Raw genomic sequence first — 18919 nt, 5'->3', positions numbered from 1 at the left:
TTTAGCATTTGGCCTTCGTGTGACTTGTTGACATGGTTTGTCAGAAATTTGACCCAAGGATGTTGAAACATCCACATCCGTTGTCATTTTTTAAAGAAGTACATTAAAGGGAGGAAGCAATACTTTTATAGGATTTCTTTTATGATAATTTTGTTCGGAGTGGTGTTGATAAACAATTGTGAGGCAACTCTTCTAGTCCGGGTCAAATTGACCCACCATCTTCTATCACCACAGCATAAACCATCCATCCATTTTCAATATTAGAAATGTGAAAAAAAAATGGGGGCAAGAATAATCAGAAAAAAATTAAGGTGAAAAACAAAAATATTCAAAAAATATATTAGAAAAATGTAAAAAAAATATTAGAGGCAAAAAAAATATTAATTGAAAATTTGTAAAGAACATAGCGAAACATTAGATGAAATATACACCAATATAGAACATTTAAAAAAATATCTCAGAATATTATACAAACGCAAAAACAGAAAATATCAAAACTTGTTGCAAAAATACATAAATATTATATGAAATACATAGAAAATACTCAAAGAAATGTCGACATAAATTCACCAAATATTGTCCAAAATAATACAAAGACAAAGAAAAACAAAAGTGCATAAATATTAGATGAAAAAAAAATATTATTTGAGTAAATATTGCATGAAAAATACACATTTTCAAAAATACAGTAAATATTACAAAAAATATAAGAAGAAATGTAAAATATGAGCAAACTATAGAAAGATTAATCCATCGATTTGTCCTTATTTGGGCAGGAGTTGTTGGCAGCCAATCGCAAGGCCCCGACAGACAAACAAACAAAACATTCGCACTCATCTTCACTGGAGCTAAAATTACATACGTGAGTTTGTAACTTGGGAGGAAGCCAGAGGAGAACGCGCAAGCTCCACACCGGAAGGCCGAAGCCCGGGATTTGAACCCGAAAGCTTTCCACTGTGAAGCAGACCTGCTGACCACCCGGCGCAAAAATGTCATCTGTGACGGGCTCCGACAACCCGGAGGAGGACAAGCTCCAGAGAAAATGGATGCAATTGGAAACTTTTTCAGTTTGATTTTGCATGGGTCAATTTGACCCGCCACAAAAGCTCGAGGAGTGGGTGAAAGGGAACAATCCTGGGAGGACACTGGACTGTGTGACTGCTGTCTTTATCTTTATGCTTTTATTGTGTATTTGCACTGGAGCGTGCGTTGTAAACTCATGCGACCAATCAGCCGTACTTTTTTTTTTTCCTTCTCCCTTTTTGTTCATCTTTTTTACGACCCGGGCCCGTCAAATGAACGATAAGAAGCGCGCTATTGTCAGATTGCATAACTTCACATGATGTCGGCGCCGTCGTCCCATTGGCTGGCTCAGATGAAACGGGCCAGGAAATTAAACGGGAACTTCCACTGTTTGCCGACGTTCACGCGGGTTAATGACCTTCCTGCTTTGTTCGCCGAAAAAAAAAAAAAGAGTTGTTTAAAAAAGTTGTAAAAGCAAGAAAAAGAATTAGTGATGTCCAAAAAAAAGAGGATAAACAAAATCATGAGAAGATACAAAAAATGTTCAGAACTCATGATCGTCATCACTTATATAACTCTCATTATTATACTTATATTAAACAAAGTTAGAAAAAAAGAAGGTGCTAAAGTTTTTTTTTTTTGATGGTTCAAACCCAAAATGCGTGTCGTGCTTGTACCACATGAACAGAAATAATATTCCCGGGTCAGTTTGGCCCAGGCTGTGTTAATTAGTAAAATTTGTAAAAAAGAAAAAAAAAAGAAAAAAAATCCATCTTCTGATTTACTCCGTTACTAATATTGTCATATATTGATTTCATTTATTAAGATTAATTTTTTTTTGTTACCATAAAAGCATTTTCTTAATGGGTCGAATTGACCCGTTTTTGTTTAAAAATCTTATTTAAAAAAAGGGGGTAAAAACCCCTTGTTAGCCTCTCTTTTATTCGTTTTGTTCTATTATTTGAAAATGTTTTACTATTCAAACACAGAACTCCTTATTCGGCCCATTTCTCATAAACATAAAAAATGGTCCCGGGTCAGACTGACCCGAAATGTCCTTAATAATCCCAAAATGTCTGGAACATAACAAAAATGGATTACATCTTGTCAAATTAGCTTGATTTTTAGAGGGCGACTGTTCCCCGCCCATAAACTATCTGGACCAATGACAGTCCGGCTTTTGTTACTATGACAACCAGGGTGTGGCCTGAGATTTTTAACTATGCGTAAATGGCGCCTGGAGCTCATCGGTCAGTGGGAAAATGTTGTAAAGACAGGAGATAGAATTAGGGGGAAAAAAATCACAATATTAAAATATACTGATGAAAAAAAAATATCTATTTTTTTTTTTTACAAATTTTAAATTAGAAACACAAAATGAGCCTAAAACCAGAAAAATATTTCAAATAGGTATTAGATGAAAATACGTGAAGAGTTAGCGGGTATCATCCACTCTTTAACCACATGATGTGTAACGTCGGAGAACACAAGGCATCCATCCTGCCGTCCTGTCACGCACTGACGACACGTGCCGCTCTGTTGTTGTTGTTTCCGACAGTTTGTTTCATGGAAAATCCCCGCGAAACATTCCAGACACAATTTATTCCTGTTTTCTATCTGCAAGCAAGATTGGAATGTAGCCACATTTTCGTCCCCCACGCCCGCCGCCTTGCGCTTTTCTCCCGGAAGAGATCGCTCCGTCGCGCTCGCCCGGTTGCCTCGGGGTGCACATTTGCTCTAATTACCTTTCATCGTATTTTATTATTATTAATTATTGATATTCGTTTACGTGAAGACGCTGATCATGTTAATGAGTTCCCAAAATATTAAGAAGACAGATGTACAACGGTGGCGCAGGTGTCGAGCGTTGGCCTCACAGTTCTGAGGACCGGGGTTCTCCTTGTGCCTGCGTGGGTTTGAACCCCGGTCCTCAGAACTGTGAGGCCACCGCGTCACCGTGGCTCCCCTTCTCGAACATTCCTAGAAAATCACAATGTCCTGATTCTGATCACATTTTCCAGGTATTTGATTGGACAGTGGAGGGGGTGTGGCTTCAAGGCATTCAGGGGACACGCCCACACCATTTGAGAGTGGGGAGAACACAATGATTTTTTATTTTTTTTACCATTTTGCAGCCTCATTTTACATACTTTGTGCTAATATACATATCATTGAGATTTATCAAGATTGTAAACAAACTCTTTTCTGTGGTTTGTCAATTTATAAATAAGAGTTTGGCACACCTTCCTGTTCGTCTTTAGTGATATTAAGCTGTAGTTTTGTTTGAATTTTGAGGTGTCGTTCAGTTGATTTTGTGGAGTCACTTCCCACCCCCAGGCCCACCCAACCAAAAAAAAAGAAAAAAAATTACACCTGGTGAGTTAAGGCTTTGACTCAATGACTGTCCATTTGAAGTCTCGCGAGATTTGCTGGTATTACGTATGATAATGGTTGGAACTCCCGATTTGTGTGTACAGTACTACACGTTACCACATTTTGCCACTCGAGGGGAGTGTGGGACAGTTTTCCCCGCTCACTTTGCTGGTCAGGTTTGGGACTGGACTCAATTGCGTGCGTGTGCCTGCGTCCGTTTTGCATCGGGTTAGAAATACTTTTTTTTAAAAAAAACACTTGAGGAATAACATTATCCCTGCGTGCCTTCATCACACCTTGCGCTCATATAAATTTATATATTTTTTTACATGCACAATGGTAGTTTATTTTTCAATTGTGCACGCTACAGACAAAATCACAAACGGAAAAAAACACCCCCAAAGGAAGCAAAAAAAATGAAATTAAATAAATAAAAGCAAAATACAAAGTTGTGTCTTCATCCCAATTGTTGGCATGATTATTTTTTATTGCCTGGAAAAAATCCTAACTCACTGCTGATTAAATATCCTTCATACACTATATGATGGAATTTTATTGTATTAGTGACTTGTATTTTCTGTATTTTTCCAAAACATTTTTTTTCAAACATTTTCATTAGTTCTTTTTATTGGAACAATTTACAATCCCAACTCCAGTTAACAATTAAGCTTTAGTCCTTCATGGATTGCCGTGACTGTACGTTGCATATTTAACTATATCCCATATTTATACACAGTACAATGTATTATCTGTTTTGTCAATATTTATTTCGTAATATTTGAAAGGTAGAACGTTTTTTTAACGTTTTATTGTTATTTTCATTGCTTGATGTCCAATCACAACGTCAATTTATAGGACTGATTTTTTTTTTTTAAAGAGGGTACATACCCTTAGCAAAAGAGAGGCGCTCATGGGCCGCCATGTTTGTAGTTTTTAATCGCAACAGGGCGGATGTTCCGAGGTAGAAAAAAAATCCAGGAGGCGTTCATGGGCCACAACGAGTGTCGTTTTTTAAACAGACGTCAACGCGTATCGCTGGTTTGACGACTGTATAGCGAGAGGCGTTCATGAAAAACAGCGAGGGTAGTGTCTGTACGGAGCGGAGTGGTGCTGCAGCTGGTTGCTAATTCATGTCAAGGCCGCCCAGCTATAGACCCATCCCCTGTAGTCGGGCAGCGGTTCGAGGCGTCCAGGTTTCTACCCCCCACCCCTCTACTCCCCCCTCCCGACTGATGTGGCAACAGCACAGCGGGGGACTAAAATCGGGCAATGGCTCCTGTCGGCTTCGGACACGCATGTTTCGAAATCGCCGTGTTTTCCGCGTCCATCGGCCACGGCTACTTCCTGGTGCCACAGCGAGAGGCAGTGCTGAGTTGAGGAGACACAAATCTTGATAGATAAAGGAGAGGGAGGGAGGGAGAGCGAAAGAGAGAGAGAGAGAGAGAGAGAGAGAGAGAGACCGGAGATAGCAACGTTTGGCTACATTCACGGACATTAGAAAAGCCTCCCCTCTCTCTCTTTTTTTTTAATTTTTAGTTTATTTTTTTTAATCACGTCTCGGTCTTCCCCCCCTTTTCTCTCGGCTGCGTAGTCAACTGCCAGACGGATTGGATGACGCTCGGCTGCGGCTAAAAGCGGAATCGTAACGGGGGACGGATTCCTCCCTTTCCCGAGAAGCCTCTCTCTCGAGAGAGAGAGAGATTGTTCTCTTTTTTTCTCATTATTATTATTATATAAAAACCGTCGACCTATTCAGTTACCATTTTAAAAGCACACCGCGGGCGTTGTATTTCTGTTTCGTCGGTGAAGGAAGGGCTTATTTTCGGGGGCGACGTAAGATGGGTTGTTTGGGCAACAGCAAGACTGAAGACCAACGCATCGACGAGAAGGCTCAGCGAGAGGCGAATAAAAAGATCGAGAAACAGTTGCAGAAGGAGCGACAGGCGTACAAAGCCACACACAGGCTCTTATTACTCGGTAAGAGTCGTCGGGGATGATGAAATGTGAGCTAGTAAACCCCTCCGCTTCCCCCATTTTGCTCCTCGTTTATTAGCCAACATGTCTATTACAGCGGCGCCTTGCTAGCATGTCATGGAGCGGAGGTTTAGGGGGTGTGGGGGGCGTTGATGCAAAGCCCTCAAAATGTCCACCCCCCCCCCTTCTTATTGTGTATTTTTTTTTTTCAAAGGTGCCGGGGAGTCCGGAAAGAGCACCATAGTGAAGCAGATGAAGATTCTCCACGTCAACGGCTTCAACGCAGAGTGAGTGTTCATTGGGCACATTCGCTAGCTAGCTTAGATGTACTGGATCAGGATGGATGGATGGATGGGGGGAGGGAGGAAGGAAGGGATGGAGGCTCATTGTCATGACCCATCATCACCCACCAGTGCAAGGAGGCCACAGCATGTGAAGCGCCAATCCAGCAGTTCTTCCTTCCCCAGGCACTGCAGCGCCTGTTGGGCCCAGTTACATCCCATCCATCCCCTCCCCTCCTCTCCTCTCTTTGCTCTCTCTCTCTCTATCTCTCTCTGCATTTCTCTTGCCTCTCTCTCTCTCCTCTCCCTTTCCACACATGGCGTCATGCATATGTGAGGATCGGCACGACCGTGTCACGCACATGTGAAAATCAGTGTTTCCTATTTCACGGGCAAGGGAGGGGGGTAGGTGAAAGGTCACCATCGATGTAGTAGGGAGTGCGGGGAGGGCGTGCATATCGATGATTTGTTTTTGCTGCGAGGGCCTCGCGCGCCCCATTGATCGGGCCGGCGGTTCGGTTTGGAACTCGGGACAGTGTAAGCCCGGTCAGGCCTGAGGATGATGACCTTAGTGCAGTCGCATCTCCAAAACGATAATTGCCAAGAACCAGGAGTCTGAAGTGATCCATTTTTTTCAGGTTTGAGTTTGTTTGCCCCCCCCCCCCCCAAAAAAAAAAAAAAATTAAAACAAATGCTGTCCCAAGCACATAATAAACAATTAATTTAAATCCAGTATAGGTCATGCTTTAAGTCATATTATACGAGAACCATTTTTTTTTTTTTTTTTTTTTTTACCAGTTTCATCATTTTGCTGACATATTCCGAGCCAATCAATTTTATTCCAGGATAAGTCACATTTTAAGAAATATTTTAATTTTTTTCCCTAGTTGTAGATCTGCCTTCACCGTTTGTCTAATACTGATAACCTGAAAACCATGCGCAAAAGAGATTACCCAACGTCGTCCCATGCACACTTCAAATATAAATCAGTTTTTTGGCAGAAACAATCATGTTCAGTACAGATTAAGTTTTAAGACATATATTTCCTCAATAAAACCATTTTATATAGTTTTTTCATTGTTTTGCAAATGCTTCTAATCTGAAAATGATGCGCAAAGGACATAAGACCGATGTCCTAGGTTTGTCATTATATATAATCATTTTGAATTCAGCAAAGGTCATGTTTTAAGTCATATTCCCACAATAAGTTATTTTTTGCTAGTTCTGTATTTATTGTAATTTTTCACCCGATTCCTTCCCAGGCACTTTTTGGAATACAGTACTGATCGTGTTTTAAGTCATATTTCCATGATGCAATAATTTTTTACCGAGCCTGCCCTTTTCTTCAACAGTCCTCTGATACTTATAACCTAAAAAAAGAAGCATAAAAGACATGAGCGGGTAATAATCATTCATAATTGTTTTAAATACAGTACAGGTCCTCTTTTAAAGTTACATTTCCACAATTAGCCAATTGTTTTTGAAGTTCTATCTTTTCTTGTCATGACTTTTCTGTGACAATAACCTGAAAATGATGCACAAAGGATCTTTTTTTTGTTTGGGGGGGCGTCGTAAAATAATTTTTTTTAAGTCGGTTGAGGCCTTGTTGTGTCATATTTTTGTGACAACCTTATGTTTTCCCACTTCTATCGTTTTCGTCATTAATTTGCTGCTAATCTATAAATAACGCCCAAAGATCAGTCGATGCCGTTTGGTACTTAAGTTTGACTTTGGGACTGTTTTCTTTTAAAATTCAAGGTCCAATTCACTGTAGAGTATTATTTTAGTTCTGCAGCATGCAGCACTAATTTTTTTTTTTTTTTTTTTTTAAACCTCTGTCGAGCACCAATAACATTGTCGTTGCATTTTAGAGTCTTTCGGTTAGAAAAGAGACCCCGGGGATAACCCAGGACAGGCTGGCGAGACTACGTCTCTCGGCTGGCCTGGGTGCGCCTCGGGATTCTCCCGGAAGAGCTGAACGAATTGGCTGGGGAGAGGGAAGTCTGGGGGTCCCCGCTAAAGCTACTGCCCCCCGACCCAACCTCGGGTTGGTTAGTTGAGCATAAAGTATGAAATTGATTCAGCCAGATGCTTTTTTTCAACTTGCAGGTTTTAAGTAAACATTTCAGACCCCCTCAATCAAATTTGACATCTCTCATTCACAAGATATGACCGCAGTATCGTTTTTAATTCTTTTAATTTTTTTCCAACTTTTTTTGAAAGAAATTATTCTGGTCTGGTGTTTTTGACAGGGTTTAAAGTGAAGGTGTCATTTTTAAGGATATTTTATTTTGAACATTTTTTTTTTTTTTTTTTTTACAAGGACCTGCCGAGTAGATGAGTAGGCGCTTTCATCAATTTTTACTATGTTTAGAGCTGCCAACCTCCCCTGAAATCCTAATTTGCTCGGCCCCTGGGGTTTTAGGGCGTCCTCCACGAACCAGGAAGTAGCCCGCTAGCTCACAAACTCACATAAGTCCGACTGAGGAGTTTTCTGCGCTCTCTTGAGCGATCCTCTGTGACGCACCCGTCATGGGACGATCGTGTCGGGCATCGGGGAGCTTTTGCTTGTGGGCCCATCAACTAAAACACAGAGGCAAATTGTTAGGGAAGTACCTCGAGCCGCTGCTTCCCCAACGTCTTAGCTTTTGAACATTCAGTCTACCCAGCTTGCCTGCCTGGCTCCAAAGCGCCGAGGCGACTATTTGTTAGCGGCCTAGCGTACATCACACTTTAATAAGATGCTCGCTCTCCTTGTCTTCCTATACAGGGAAAAGAAACAGAAAATCCAGGACATCCGGAAAAACGTCAAGGATGCCATAGTGGTGAGTTGGCCCGCAGTCCCATTTCACCCCTATTATTATTACAGGGGGTCTTCGGTTTATGATGGTACAGAATAGACATGTGATGTGTGAGTGTCAAGTACTGAAGTAGTTTGTGTCGCGGTGGAAGAATTTGTGGTCTCGCCACTCAAGAAGCCAATGGGTTGTTTTATATTTATGGCCTACAAGTGTTTTTGTTACAAATATTTACTCTAATTATGACTATATTAATGCAGTAGTGTCGGATAATTTTTCATGTCATGATTTAGGAGCAAAAATCTGAGTTAAAATACAAACTGCTAGCTCGACCAGCTAACGACACTAGCATCAAAGTTGCTGTGTTGTAACCGTTTAAGCAATAGATATCAGAAGATAAACAGTGCAGCACACATGTAGGCAGACAATGTAACAGTGTCCACAGACATCAATTTCCTTTTTTTTTATGCAATCATAATAAAACAAAAACTTTAAATTCGTTATGTTCTGCAAAAGATAACTAATATTATTGCACCTTACTGAACAGTTGCGTTTGTTTTATATTCACATATGTATATATTATTCGACGCAAGGCAAATGTTGGTAATATTAATGTTTACTAATAGGAACGTATGTTGAATATTTAACATTCAAGCGAAGTTACGCAATATGTAACAAATATTTAGGTAAACCAATTTTCATCGAAGGGGTTGTGCCATATAGTGACGGAAAACAATCTGCGACACATCTTGGGCTGCCTTCTTACATGTGAAGTATATGCAAGATATTTTAGACTTGGAAGGTTATTTTTTTTTTTTTTTTTTAGCTACCTGTTTGATTTAAAAAAAAAAAAAAAAAAAGTTATTCGACTGATGTACTGTAATACCAGGAACGGAGGTTGAAGTTACGTTCAAATGGACTGAAGCAATACGTAAGAAGTACTTAACATGTTTTTATTGCACTCTGTTTCTGAAATGGCGCGGATAGATATTTCATTGAAACACAACGCAAATGTAGTGTTAGCGCCGTGCTAACGCTAGTGCTAATGCCAGCGCCGCGCTAAAGCACTGACAGGGCCGGTTAAAATAAAACTTAGCGGTAAACATCACTGAGACACTCCAGTAACACAGCAGCAAAACGCTAGCACAGCGTTAACGGTAGCGCAGCGCTAACAGGGCTGGTAAAAGTCACTTCCTCGGCACATATATTCCACCGGTCTCATTCTTACCTTTTCCGCGTGAGTGCCCCCTTGCGGCCGTTAGGAAAAAATGCACAAACTGGATAAACCGCAGGGTGGAAAGCGTGTGAAAAAAGTCGTGGCTTGTAGGCTGGAAATTACGGTAAACTTTATTAATTGCACTTAGTTAAATAAAAATTGTACCTAAATCAATGTGTGAAAAACAAAATTTCTAAATGATTACATCCAAATATTTTGTAGTCAAAAGTGAAATACGACTGCACTGTACTAAACAAATATTCTGCACTGGATAAATCACTGAAGAGACTGTGTACCATACCCACTTTGAACATTTAATTCAGTGATTCTTTCGCATAACGCTGGAGGGAGCCTGCATTCCACAATCGGTACTCTTACCTCACTGAGAACCTTGGTCCATACTCCAGTTTTCTGAATTTTCTCAGCTATGCATTTGACAAAAACAACGCAAACAAAAGTCATTAGCCAGTTTTAGTAACAGAGTAATGTAGGTTTAATGTTGAAGGGGACTAGAAACTTTTAACTAATCGGTAATAAAACACATTTCGGGATGTTTGGAAACCTGCCCAAAAACAGTACATCTAAGGACATCAGACAGCGGTCGCGGCAGGGGCTTTCTCGTGAGGCTTAGATGCAGTCTTTCCACTCCGTTACAGCTACAGTATTAAACATTAGTGTATCACAATTGCTATTTCCTCTATTCATCGTGATTAATACATGTTTTTCCACTCTCTCCCTCTCCCTGTACAGACGATAGTGTCGGCGATGAGCACTTTAATACCCCCTGTCCCGCTAGCCAACCCAGAGGACCAATTCAGGATCGATTCCATCAAGAGCATAGCACCTCTGTCTGACTTTGACTACTCACAGGTACGATGCTCCTCCTCTTTCCCAGCACGCGAGGTTGGACTTTCAGTTTCGCTGTGTACACGATGTCGTGTGCGGAAGCACCCAGAACAACCGTCCTTTTGATGCCAGGTGTGCGGCGAGGCAAAGCGGGGTTCCAGACGAGCGCGAATTAAAAAAAAAAAAAAAAGACAGTTGGGGGTTCACATGTTGCCCTCTTGCTTTTGTTGTCAGCGGCAGGATTGTGGGCTAAAGAAACTGTCATCCGCCTGTTATCTGTGAACGAATTCTCCATTCGCCACACTAGGATAGCGCGCTCTCCGCTGCTCGCTGTAAACAGCATTCCTTTTTAGTTTTTTTTTTTTTTTTAACCCGCGTTTTGTGTCACAGAGTTCGTGAAAGCGCACGTCGTTAGTATCTGACATTCATTGGGTTTTGTGTGGAAAGCAAATGCTGATAAATACCGATTCGTTCGTCGAGACCTTTAATTTGTCGCATGCTTGTCGTCAGCCTTTAGGCCGCTTTACTCCCGCAGTCGCGCGGCCGACAGGGCCTGCATTGCATTACGTGACCTACGCATTGCCCCACGCAGTACCACTGCGTAACTTGTGCGTAGCCTGCTGCGATCGGCCCGTTTTAGTCGTGTGATGTGATGTCATACTTATTGTTCCTCCTGGGTCCACATACCACCTTTTTGGAGCATAATTTCATGGATCATCTGGTCATTTAGATCCATTTGTCGTAGCAGATACTCCTCCACGGTCGCCATTATTATTGCTTTGTTTCTTGTAAGGGAAGTTAAAAACGGCGACCTGAAATGACCAAATTGTGCTGAGGAAACACCACCCTGTGTTGTCCTAGCCAGTAGGAGTCCTAGCGACACCTCTGACTTGGAGAAGAACTGCAGCACATTATCAAAATTGCGCACATGGGTTGTGCTCAACTATAAAGGCAAAGTTGTGGAGTTAATTTCATACTGTCAATCGGGTAGTAAATAGTTGTTTGTGAGTAATTCAGTTGATTGTTGTCACTTTGTTAGTAAGGCACTATGCATTGAGTCAGGTAATTAGTAAGTAAGTTCGTTTTATTAATTTGCTGTTTTGTTTTTCATTGTCAGTAAGCTTGTCTAATATTCAGTTTGTCAGTCACTCAATAAGTTACGATGAATTAGCTAGCGAGTCAGCTAAGTTGGATGTTAATCAGTCAGTAGGTCCGATGTTTAGTGAGTTAGTCGGGGACTTAGTTTTTTTCCGTTTGCCAGACGTTCCGCTAATTACTCATTTACCTGTAAGAGAGTGAGTTGGATCTTCAGACATTTCAATAAGTTATTGTCACTAAACTCGTGCAGAAAGAGATTAATTGGTCAGTCAGGCAATTCATTCGTTCGTTTGTTCAATCCGCATATCTGCCAAAGTGTCACATGGGCCATTGAAGACTTTTTGGAGACATAAAGATAGCAGATTGTGCAATTTATTTTTTCTGATTGGGTCATTTTCCTATCAACGCGGCGATCCACCTGTATGTCTGTGTGTATGATTAAAAGAAAAAAAAGTTGGGGGAAAAAAAAAAAATATATATGTATATATATATATATATGTGTATATATATATATATATATATATATATATATATATATATATATATATATACACACACACACACACATATAAGGAGGCGGTTACTGTTGCAATAATTGTTTTCCTTTTACTTTCATTTCCAAAATATTACTAACCCCGCTCACCACCATGTTTATATGTTTCTCTTTCATGCCGGGGGTTACCCGCATTTGTGGCTGTTCGAAAGCCAAACACCGGCAGCAAAGTGCAAAGGCGGCTGCCACCATGTTGGCGCTGGCAGCACACTCAACCTTTGCCTCGTCTGGCCATAAAACTTTCCCCCGCTAGCAATTTCCTTTGTTTCAGGAGGTCGGCTGCAAACTTGAGCTTTTTTTTTTTCCTTTACTTGAGCACAGTCCTGAATGTTTCTTTTCTCTGGAGACAAGGAATGTCTTTTATTCCTTTTAGGTCACATTTAAAAAGTACTCTCTGAAACATTAATACAGTACTTTTGAAATACAAAAATGAAATGGAATATAGTAAGTTTCTTTCGGCTTGTCCCTTTCGGGGTCGCCACAGCGTGTGTCATCTCAGATGAACGCACATATGTTTGGCACAATTTTTACGCCGGATGCCCTTCCTGACGCAACCCTTCTCAGGGAGTGGAGGCCCCAGTGGGATACGAACCCACAACCCCTGGTTTATCAAACCAGTGCTCTAACCACTGAGCTACATGGAATATAAATGCAGAATTTCCCTCCCCGTTTATGCTGTGATGACTAGCAGAAGTATGGGTTGATTACATGATGGTTTGAACAATATTCAAGCAAGTTTGGGTTCAAAGTTCACCCCATCATGTAATCAACCTGTAGTCCTGCTACTCATCACAGGATACACGTGGAACCCACTATCCTGATTGCAAGGTTTGGTCACATGACGTTCGCAATGCAAACGCGGATGCACTTGTGATGTCTATTAGAGTCAAGAGCAGAAGGCGATATTGCCCCACTCGGCGGCCCCCTGAAATCAGTGAAAATTGAATTTATCTGTTGAGTTATTATTCGGCGGAACGGTGGCTCAGCTGGTAAAGCGTTGACCTCACAGTTCTGAGGTCCCGGGTTCATTCCTGGAGTTTGCATGTTCTTCCCGTGCCTGCGTGGATTTTCTCCGGGCTCTCCGGTTTCCTCTCACATCCCAAAAACATGCAACATTAATTGGATACTCTAAATTACCCCGAGGTGTGATTAGGAGTGTGGCTGTTTGTCTCTAAGTGATTGGCTGGCGACCAGTTCAGGGTGTACCCTGCCTCCTGCCTGTTGACAGCTGGGCTAGCCTCCGGCACGCTCCACGACCCTCGTGAGGATAAGCGGCAAAGAAAATGGATGGATGGATGATGAATGAGTTATTATTCCACAAGTGCAATATTAATCAGAATACTTTTAGACTGGTGGGGGTACATACAAGATATCTTTGCCAAAAATGCCCCCCACATCTTATGTTTTCAATATGGACTTATATTTCTTCAAATTTAACTAATCAATGATGAAGCCAGCAGAACGAGATCATCTTTTAAAAAAAAAAAAAAAAAAAAGAGATGCAATACTGAAGCCACCAAACGGGACGCCGTCTTTGCCTCGGCTGCGCCTAAAAATTCTGCCTCTGAAAGTAATCATCAGTGTCATAGGGCAGCTTTGGCGGAACCCAACCCTCACTAGAAACAAATCCGACTTACTGCCGGTAATGTAGACCAAACTGACACTAGTCGGGCAGGGACCAGAGTGAGGCCTTGGTGGCCCGCGTCTGGGCAAGGGAAAACGTAGTGCAATAATTGTTCTCATTATAGGGGTCCTGGGAGCTGTGCTTTCTGGTCCCTCACCTAGCTCGGACCTCTAGCTAATTAATGGTTGAACCTGCCATGGGCAGAAAGCCCCAGAGAACTTAACTCCTAGGATCACTGGGACTCAAAACCTTTCTACCAGGATAAGGTGACAACTCGAGTTTTTTTTTTTTTTTTTTTACCAAAAAGGAAAACTTACCATTGTGATGTTTATTCAAAAACATGCCAATTATGCTCATAACCGTTGCCTCATTTGTGATGATGACTGTCCTAGTTGTGTAGCAGGAGGAAGACTATCTGAAAATTTTCTTTCTGATTTTTAAACAGTACTGGCAATATGTAACAAATCACATCCCGAACTAGTATGGAGAAATAATGATCCACACTATCTAGGAGTTAGTCAGATAGTGAGTCGGTTAGTTTACTCAGTCTGTGAGATTGTCGGCCAACTAGTCAGTCTGTTAGCTAGCTGTTTGGATAGTTGGTCTGTTCTTCAGTTGGTGAATTATTTAGTTCTCCAGCCAGCCAGTCAGTCAATAAGAAGTAGTTTATCAGTCATATTGTGGTTTTGTGAGTTAGTCCGATGGTTATGTAGTGGGTCAGTTCGTCCGTTTTTTCACTCTTTAGTAAAATAGTCAGCTAGTTTGTTAATAAATTCATTAGTCGTTGCACAATTTGTTCAGGTACTTGGTTAGTTATTCTGATTATTTTGTTGTTTTTTTTAGTCATATTGTTGAATCACCTGTGAGATTATGTGCTTCATTACTGCAGTTTTGGTTAGCATCTGTGCTAAAATGATTTCACTGACTCAAAACCACGTTTTTTATGGGGTTCTGAAAAGTTTATTCAAGTTTGTCTTAACTGGGTGAAATGAAATTTGGCACGGTATCTTTGAATGTTTTAATACATCCATTTAAGCAAAGAGAATGTTGACTTTTGGGTAAGTCTTTATGAAAACGAAAGTAATTACACGACATGCGCTTACCTAGGCAGATGCAAACAAATGTCAGCACTGGCGCTAGGGTAGCCTTGCAACTAACCCATCTTGTTCCCGTATATTGAAAGTAGAGTATGTTGTGTTCTCGGAAAGGGCACATGAAAACCTTTGGAGTGTTACACTTGTCAATATTGAGCGAAGGCTTACTTGGGGCTGTGTAGTGAGCCCAAAAAAAAAATGGTTAGCAATGGTCTCAGAGCTAGCGCTATAGTGTTGTGTGGCAGGTGAGTTTCAACTTGGCACCGGCCACACCCACTGCTCTACTTTGTGTGTGGATGCACTTACTGATAGCACTCGTAGTGCTAATTTTTACACTGCACGTGTCAAGTGACATAATTTCAACTCTCTGTTTTGATGCACATTACAGTCTCGTATAGGCAGAATTAAAAAATAAGAGGGATCGAGTCAGTTGTGATAGGCTGCAGCACGGTCGCAACACTCGTGAGGATAAGTGCTACGGGAAACGGATGAATGAATAGATTAATCCGATATTCTTCAATCCAATTTTGATGCCGACCTACCCATAAGGTCACTGCAATAGCCTCTCACTTTAACAAACCCATATTTATGAGTTGTTAGTGTTCATTCTTTTTGTAATGATGCAGAACGAGGTCTCCAAAGATCAAAGTGTCATCATAGCAAAGAAAGCATAAGAGTAATTATGCCGACTCAATTCGATTTCAATTTCCGCAAAGACGAGTCAATAGGCTGCTCTGAGAAGCCAGAAATGAATCAAGTGTAAAATTCAACCACTAAAACGGATTTTTCTGTTCAGGAATCCAACCAAATAACTTAATTTCACAAATTATTCAAGAAAATTAATAAACTTTAGAGGTTTTTTTTTCTTTACTTACTACAATTCACGGATTACAATAACCAAGCTGCCAGTAACCATTTATCCGTTTTATAACCTTTCTAAAGGAATGTTAATTTTTAAGCAAAGTGACAAAGCTTAACTTTTTTTTTTTTTTTGCTTCCAGAAATGAGTCTTATCAGCTCAAAGTTTGGATTCAATTTTCCCATCTTTGTTGTTTGTTTTCTCAACGAGTTTTCTGCTTCTTCATGTTCCGTGCCTCACATTGTGTTCATTTTCTTCAAGAATATTGAAAAAAAAAATGTTATGGCGATATCTTCCCACAACAATCTTTTATTATATTGGTCAGCTTTAAAAGGAGGAATTTGTGGTTATTGCCTTTGGTCTTTTAATAACTTGGCCCAAAGGAATTGCCGTGCGATGGGAAAGCCCACTGGCTCTTACAAGTTTGGAGGTGCAGGCGTTTATTTTCAACACTTTACAATTTAAGAGTTTCCAGGTGTCTTAATAAAGAATGTCTGGCATTGTCGATACACAAGGGATAATTAATTAAAGCACGCTTAAATCCACTTGGTAAATTTTTTGAGTCTGTGCTGCATTATGGATGCTAACTGCTTACTGGCATTTTTTCTACCAATTAGCCATCAATAATTTATAACTAAAAATCAACTGAAAAACCATTTTGCATTGTGAGACAACAAAGTGTGCATGAGGTGTTAGTATTTTGTATTACGCTTAATATTGCCATACTCACATTCCACACTCTGTAACTTTGAGTGTCAGTAATTTAATTATTTGAATTTCGATTAATTGTTTCAGCCTCGGCGGCACGATGGCTCAGCTGGAAAGCGTTGGCCTCACAGTTCTGAGGTCCCGGGTTGGAGCTTCCATGTTCTCCCTGTGCCTGCGTGGGTCTTCTGCGGTTTCCTCCCACATCCCAAAAACATGCAAGATTAATTGGACACTCTAAATTGCCCCTAGGTGTGATTGTGAGTGGGGCTGTTTGTCTCGATGTGCCCTGCGATTGGCTCTCAACCAGTTCAAAGTGTTCCCTGTCTCCTGCCTGATGACAGCTGGGATAGGCTCCAGCACTCCTGTGACCCTCGTGAGGATAAGCAGCTAAGAAAATGGATGAATGTATGGTTCAGCTTTAGATGGAAGAGTTGAATTTTTTTTTTCCGCACGCCACCCCACTCTTCCTCGTTTCCCATCAGAAACATGCTTTACCTGTCAGGTCTTTGGCCTCAGCTCAGTGTCAGCGGCCATTGATGTCCTTAGGGAGATTCCGGAAGTTTCAGCAGCCCACTGCGAAAACACGTCGGCATCATGATAGGTGCTTAGTTGCAATCAAGTGGATATAAGTTCTGGTAAAACCACATAGCTGGGTCACTGACAAGTTAACTTACACACACACACATGCTAAAAGCAATTAGATCAACAAGGACTAAAAACGGATCAGTAAGGACGAGAGGAGTGCTGGGTTATGATCACCCACAACGCTGCTGGCACCCAAAGGCTACTCAAAAATAGGTCCATAGATGTTGTTCATATGTGGCAATTATGATTTTTTTCTACACAGTAATTGCATGACTATTTAATGCTACAGAAGCACAGGATAATATTTTTATTGAGCATTTTACAGCTACTGCTGTCCATTGCGCTGCAAAATACCGTAATTTCTGGCCTACAGCGCGCACCTGGCAATAAACCTCACCCGGTACATTATTTGTAAAGGAAATATCATTTGGTACATACATGGGCCGCAGCCGTGTCAAAGCCGCAAGTGCCCACATTGAAACCGACATTGAAACGAGAGGTATTTACAAAGAAAGATGGTATGCACAGTTTAACGCTAGCACCACGCGAACGGTAGCACCGCTTCGCTAACAGAGCCAGTTAAAAAAAAATACTGGTTAAAAATTACTGAGACACGGCAGTAACACGCTAGCGCAGCGCTAACAGTGCCGGACCGGTAAAAGTCACTTCCTCGGCACATATATTCAATCTCACTCTTACCTTTTCCGCTCGAGTGCTCCCTTGCGGCCGTTAGAAAAAATTTACAAATTAGCCGCATCACCGCATAAACCGCAGGGTTGAAAGCGTGTGAAAAAGGTCGCGGCTTATAGGCCGAAAATTACGGTACTTTAATTCTTTTCCGTGCAGTTGTTTGCTTCACTGTCATTTTCACTGTGTCACCAACTGGCTGGTCCAAGAAATGAATCGGGCATCACGGTCAGTCGCCAAGGCTGAACGCTCATCACGGGAAAGGGTTAAAAAAAATGTCGAAGCAAATTCCCTCCTGGTCTCCTTGCACGTTATCAGTTACTCTGTAGGGCACTGCAGCACACTGCATTTATTCAAAAGCCCAGTGTCACACGCCTCTGTAGAAAACAGCCCTGAGGAGCACACGCTGCCTCCAACCACCAACAATCTCTCCCACTCACCCACCCGAAACCCAATCCCACCGTAAGTGCCCTCGCTTCGTGCACCCTATACCGCACGGCCCTGTTCCCAAACGCGGCCTGTCCTCGGACTTTGAGCCCCTTCCTTTGTCGCGAGATTTGGCAAGAAGCAGCGCCCGGAGAATGTAATCAGTAAATCTTATTCAGAACAGCTGAAAAGAAAGCAAACACAGTGCTGTTTCTATTGTGCAGTTGAACCCGGCTACCATGTTGGTTTTTTAAAAAAAAAAAAGTTGCGAAAAAGACTAGCAAGTTTATCCTGTTCACGGGTGGGCGCCCGCACGAACTGAAGCTAACATACTAATGACGCTGTTTTGATTTGATACTATGAGCATTTCTTCAAATAGTGCCAGCGTGCTCACACAACATGAATATAATTCGGTGCTTTTTAAAAACGAGCCACAGTGCATCCGCCCGTCCATTTTCTATAGCGCTCAGCCTTATTAGGTTGTCAGGTAGACCTCATCGGAGGAACTGCGCATTCACACAGCCGTTGCAACGTCCCAGATGAAGATAACCGGAGGATTCCAGCACGTGTGGGCACGAGAAGCCAGCCTGAGTAAGGTGCTAGACTAGATTAGGACTTTTTTTTTTTTTTTCCAGAATTTCCTCATATTAGACACTGTTCCCCAATGAATATAGTGAATCATCCACTTGGATAAATAAATGGCTTCAAATAGATGCCTCCCTTTTCCTGTTAGGAAAAATAATCTTAAAAAAAAATATTTGTGATAAGAGCTGA

At 41.4% G+C, this 18919-nt stretch overlaps 1 protein-coding gene across 3 annotated transcripts in view; it reads left to right on the top strand.

The window, feature by feature from the left end:
* LOC133510522 (guanine nucleotide-binding protein G(olf) subunit alpha) overlaps window positions 1-18919 on the top strand; it is a 61798-nt gene that overhangs the window by 6157 nt on the left and 36722 nt on the right. For 2 of the 3 annotated variants that reach the window (XM_061838531.1, XM_061838530.1), the window contains exons 2-4: window positions 5585-5657; window positions 8422-8476; window positions 10416-10535. In XM_061838531.1, the coding sequence (XP_061694515.1) occupies window positions 5585-5657; window positions 8422-8476; window positions 10416-10535 (248 nt within the window). Of the gene's footprint in view, window positions 1-4400; window positions 5374-5584; window positions 5658-8421; window positions 8477-10415; window positions 10536-18919 lie in introns of those variants that run through there. The other variant, XM_061838532.1, reaches the window with a different exon arrangement.

The sequence above is a fragment of the Syngnathoides biaculeatus genome, chromosome 13 (assembly GCF_019802595.1).
Source record: "Syngnathoides biaculeatus isolate LvHL_M chromosome 13, ASM1980259v1, whole genome shotgun sequence".
In the NCBI taxonomy this organism is placed as follows: Eukaryota; Metazoa; Chordata; class Actinopteri; order Syngnathiformes; family Syngnathidae; genus Syngnathoides; species Syngnathoides biaculeatus.
Note: the sequence above shows the minus strand (reverse complement) of the source record. Positions and strands in the feature narration are given on the sequence as shown.